Source organism: Octopus bimaculoides, chromosome 2, assembly GCF_001194135.2.
Source record: "Octopus bimaculoides isolate UCB-OBI-ISO-001 chromosome 2, ASM119413v2, whole genome shotgun sequence".
Taxonomy (NCBI): domain Eukaryota; kingdom Metazoa; phylum Mollusca; class Cephalopoda; order Octopoda; family Octopodidae; genus Octopus; species Octopus bimaculoides.
Genome location: NC_068982.1, coordinates 99,689,970 through 99,695,042, shown reverse-complemented (window position 1 = coordinate 99,695,042; position 5,073 = coordinate 99,689,970). Strand labels below are relative to the sequence as shown.

Below are 5,073 nucleotides of genomic sequence, written 5' to 3'. Positions count from 1 at the left end.
GCATTGAACAACAACCAATCCTGCATCACTTTGGGGTGTTTTTGTTGACTGTTGTTTAGTAGCTACAGAAAACTTTGGTCGGGACTGAATTAGCCTAACTATAACAATGATCAATAAATCCAATACACCTTAATATGCTGTTTTTAAAAGTACCGTAACTAAATACCGTAAGACATTTTGTTCGACGCTCTAGTGATTCTGTGTATGTTCCATGTTGTAGACACAGTTTTGCAACTAGGTAACTGAATTTTAGCATAAGCGGACATAGATATATTTTCAGGAGAATGTCACAGACAATAACACTTTTTCTGAAATTCCTTTCTTTTTAGTCTCAGATAGAAAACCATTAGAATAAACTTTGGGAAAAGTCAGACCAGAAAATTAATTTGTTTACAGCAATTGTGTAAATCAGTATAGTATTCAGTAAAGAAAAAACTAACAAGAAAAATTTTCAAAAAATAAAACTCTTTAGGTCTCTTCGGTTTCACACACCAGATCCTATTTTCTCCATCATCTTATCTGTATCTCTAGCGATGTCCACTCTGTTGCAAGCATTTGGAACACGTCTCTGGTTGGAGGATAACTTCACCTCCTTTCCTCATTATTGTCGCGGAGGCGTTGGAAAATGTGAAAGGACATGGTTACCGCCTTTTCCCCCTGATGAAGTGATACAAAAAAATCTAATGTATTATATAATATTCATGTAGCTAATCTTGAACTAATAGTTTTCCTCTTAGTAAAACTTTCTGAGTATTCTATGGATGATAGATATCAACATTGGTAGCAGCGAGAATTTTGTGAATTCGTTAGCTTGAAGTGCTGAGTCTTATTCTTGCATAAGAAGAATTAACAAAGACGTTTTTCATTTGGATATATGATTTTTAACATAGGTTACAAGGCCGCAGGTTTCTGGAAAGGTAGTTTGGATATGCACCACATCAAGGCAAAATGGATGCCGATGTGACTCAATTGAGAATATGAAAGAGTGTAAGTAATTAGCGCTAGTCATTCTGTCTATTGTCCGGCCGACATGATATAAACTATAAAATAAAACTAAAGACAAAACAAAAAAGTTAAGTGAAAAGTGTACATTTATTCTTAATTCCATTGAAAATTTTCCCATTTTTACGAAGCGAGGTGGAAAATATTAAGTTAGTGGAATGTTTCTTAAATATTACCACTGCATGAGATAATCCGTGGTCTGTAACGAGAAAGAAGAAATCGTCATTGTATAGATTGTATCAGATATTTAGTAGTCTCTATAAGAAAGAAGAAAACATAATACAGCCTGAGCCTTGCTAATCTCGCAAACTTTGATACCAAGCAGTTGCCTGAGTAGAATATTTTCTCAATCAGTGACGTTTAGGATGAAAAAATGGCAAAACAATGTATGTACTGATCTGTACTACAACACTATAGCTCTGCATATAAGTCTCTTGCATTGTACAACATTCAAGTTTAATCTATACCGACATCTTGCGTAACAGTAAAAATCACATGCTGTATTACTGCCACTTTCACCATCAGTTGGTTGTATAGAAGGCATATTTAAGGGCAAAATATCAGTAAAAATAAGCAATACCTGTACCTCTGTAGCAGCACCAACCAACGCAAGCCAGCTACAATGGATATAAATAGTATAGGACGTTACAGCTGACCAAGTGAGCATTATGCAAACTAAGAGTAGGGGGGATGTTAATCCTACATTTTTTCGGAACCCCCTCAATAGTTGTAGTTGGGTCCAGATATCACCTGAAAATCAAAATTTCCGGAAATTGAATGCAATAACCCCTGTACATACCCCTTGAAGGTTGATTTACTAATAAGTATATTGATATAAAATAAGCTTATTCCAACTAATAAAACTTTTGCAAGATGGCAGAAATCCAAGATGGCGACCAAAATTCGCTATTTTGATAGACTGATTTCATGGTATATCGGATAGGCAGCTTATTTTATGTCATTTCATATGTTTACGAAGTCTAGAAGTTCAAATCTTTTGTTTAAAATGTGTTACAGAATGTTATAAGCCAAACGCTCAATTTATCCGTTCCACCAGCTATCCTCATTAAAAAAAAAACCCAGTGTATACAATATGTCTCAGAAACAAGCGGAAGGAGCTTGATAACAGTGGGTAATAAACTGTTCAGAAGAAGTTGGAAGGCACATGATCAAACAGATTTCATCGATCTAGACACTTTACCTGCACCATGTAACATTCGAGAGTCTGGTAAAAGTATTGGTGTCCTGGCATTGGACGAGAAGCAGCAAGTAATATCCCGAAACACTATTTATAAAAAATGATTTTGTTATCTCGGACCAAACATCATACAATGTTGGGGTTGAAGAGATCGTAGCAGGAAATCTCGGCACATAACACATACCTGAACATTTGTTTTGCAATGTGCACCCTTCAATTATGTTCATTCGAATAATAACTAAACAGTGGCGTAACATCGAGAAAGCAATAATACGAGACAAAATTTATTCGAGTTTTCTTATAAATCCAACATCAAATTCATCCAGTGTCACTGAACAGGCTCTTGATTGCATAACGAGATTAGTCAATAACTTTGTACTACTTAGATGATGTGGCATCGTATTTGGCGAAATACGAGCATGTTACAAACCAACTGGCTTATATCGTACAATGTTTTATAGATCTGGAGTCTTGTCATACACAGGAGCGCTGATTGAACTGCACCTTGTTGAACTATTCCTTTTACTCACCACTTCAACAAGCACAACATGCTCAAAACTTGTACTTGCTTTCAAACAACTTTTTGATGACCTTTCCACAAAAGATCGAACCCGATTGCTAAATGCATATAATCTTGCACTCACTTTCGTATCTTCTAGCAGATTCCGAGAAACCAGATATGATGAAGATGTATGTTGTGCTGTTGAAGCTATTGCAACCGAGTTGAAGCCTGAGGTGTTAAAAGTACTGTTGAGGCTTCTTCCAAAGTTAGCGAATGGCTTCCAGAACCAGAAGGGTGCTCTATTTGGTTTTGGAAACATCATCAAAGAGTCACCCCATTCTCTGGCAAACATGGACTTAGGTAAACTAGAGAGAGCTCCCATTTACAATCTCGATTCAGAACGCAGTGTGGGATTCATCAACTATGAGTTGAGTCGTCTAGGTGACAAGCAACCCAAATTAGTATCTTCTAAAGTTAAATCTAAGTCGGCTGATCAGAGACTTTTAGGCAATATACCAAATTCACCAAACCGGAGAAGGTGGCGGGGCAAGTGTATGACATCATTAAAGAACGGGATAACCGTCAACAGCAGCTAATGGTGAAGGTACTGGAGAAGGAAATCGCCAAATATTGCAGTGGTTAGACGACGAACAGCCGACACGGATATTTTTAAAAATCATGGTGGACCGTTTACTAGCAGCACTGAGATAGATGTCTATCTCATGGCAGATATACCAGATAAAGAAAAGGTCGATAGGCTGTATTTATAAATCAGATATGTCAGAGACATTGCCCTTTCTGTGCTAAAAAACCAGCTACATTTTCTGTCGTAAACAAAATTATCAAAAACTGTCAATGGAACGATATGCAATAAATGTGACAATTTACTTGGATAATGTGAGTTGCAAGGTAGATGTAAACCTTATTGGTTTCAATTATGCGCTGGATGACTTGGTGTGCGGTTCTGAAGCCTTAATGGTTGTAAAAATATTATCATATCATATGAATGTGGGGAATTTTTTTTTTTGTAAAATTAAATTACTTAATGATTGGTTATTAAACTGTTGATTCCACACCAAATTCGTGTTCTATGACCTCAAAAACATATATAAAGACATATCACATGATATTCTTATTTACAGTTACTGATTTCGTTAAAAAAAATTGTGTATTTTGGCCGCCAACTTGGATTTCCGTCTTGATGGAGAATCAAATCGCAAAATTGATACTATTTTTGGATTCAGCACATTAAAAAAATCCATGCTAAGTTAAAATACAAAATATTTATGTACACTATGGGATTTTAAATTGATTAAATTAGTTTTTACCCCTATTTTGGCGGGGTTTCCAACTTCAAGGGATATGTACAGGGGGTGGTGGTGCCAGAATCGAAATCACAAAATGAAAAAAATTAATATCATTGTTTTGTGACCCTAATCACAACTTTTCAGGAGGTTCTCCAAAAGGAAGCTCGAAAAATTTTAAATAACATCCCCCTACCAATAGCCATCAGGTGCAAAACACCTTTCTGAACCATTGAAATAGTGATGTTCACTAAGTAGCAAAATGGAGAATGTTATTTGTTTTAGTTCAGAATGAGAACAATTACTGAAATCCATATATCTATATATTTCCATATATGCTTTTGACGTAAAATCTATACCTGCATTTGAGTAAAATTTGAAATGTAGGTATAATGTGTGGCCTTTAAGATAGGAAGACAGAAATTGGTAAAATTAGCATTTTCCCCTTATATAAAAGTCGTGTCTTTGATGCAGTAGGAACTTTTAAGTAATAAAAAACGACACTTTAACGAGTCTTTTTATGAAGTGTATGTATATATAGATGCATATCTGAGTACACGACGTTGCAAAAAAACATGGACAAAATGATAAACAGAGCACAGAAAACACACAGGCCACATAGAGAACATTTCCTTCATCAGCTGCCACCATTCTAAAACTAAGCGTTTCGAAGATTTAAGGCAAGATGCATTGTTAGAATGGCTCTTCCCGCGGAGACAAATTAAATTTGTAACGCGAGGAATGTCGTGGCAGACAGAAAACAAGACAGGAAAAAGAAACAGTGAAAATAAACAAGAAAGGCTATAAGGCCAGACGTGAAAAAAATGTGTATACTGAACGCTGTGATGTGACGAACTGGAAGGAAGAGAGAAGAAGAAAGTTCGTGCGATCTTGGCAATGGCCAAGATAGGAAAGGAAGAAGTAGCCGGACACGTGACTAGCGAGGGGTAAGGAGTAAGAGTGGTAGAGGGAGAAAAAAAGGGAAGTAGAATATAGGTGAGCAACGAGAGACAGGGAGGAAGAGAGAGATATATATATAATAGTGAAGGGGAGAGGCGAAGAACAAC

General features: G+C 36.3%; 1 protein-coding gene across 3 annotated transcripts in view; it reads right to left on the bottom strand.

Moving 5' to 3' along the window:
- Window positions 1-1,073: 1,073 nt before the first annotated feature.
- LOC106868822 (uncharacterized) overlaps window positions 1,074-5,073 on the bottom strand; it is a 64,238-nt gene continuing 60,238 nt past the window's right edge. For all 3 annotated transcript variants that reach the window (XM_014914242.1, XM_014914243.1, XM_014914241.2), the window contains one exon: window positions 1,074-1,201. In XM_014914242.1, the coding sequence (XP_014769728.1) occupies window positions 1,175-1,201 (27 nt within the window). In that variant the 3' untranslated portion in view covers window positions 1,074-1,174. The remainder of the gene's footprint in view (window positions 1,202-5,073) is intronic.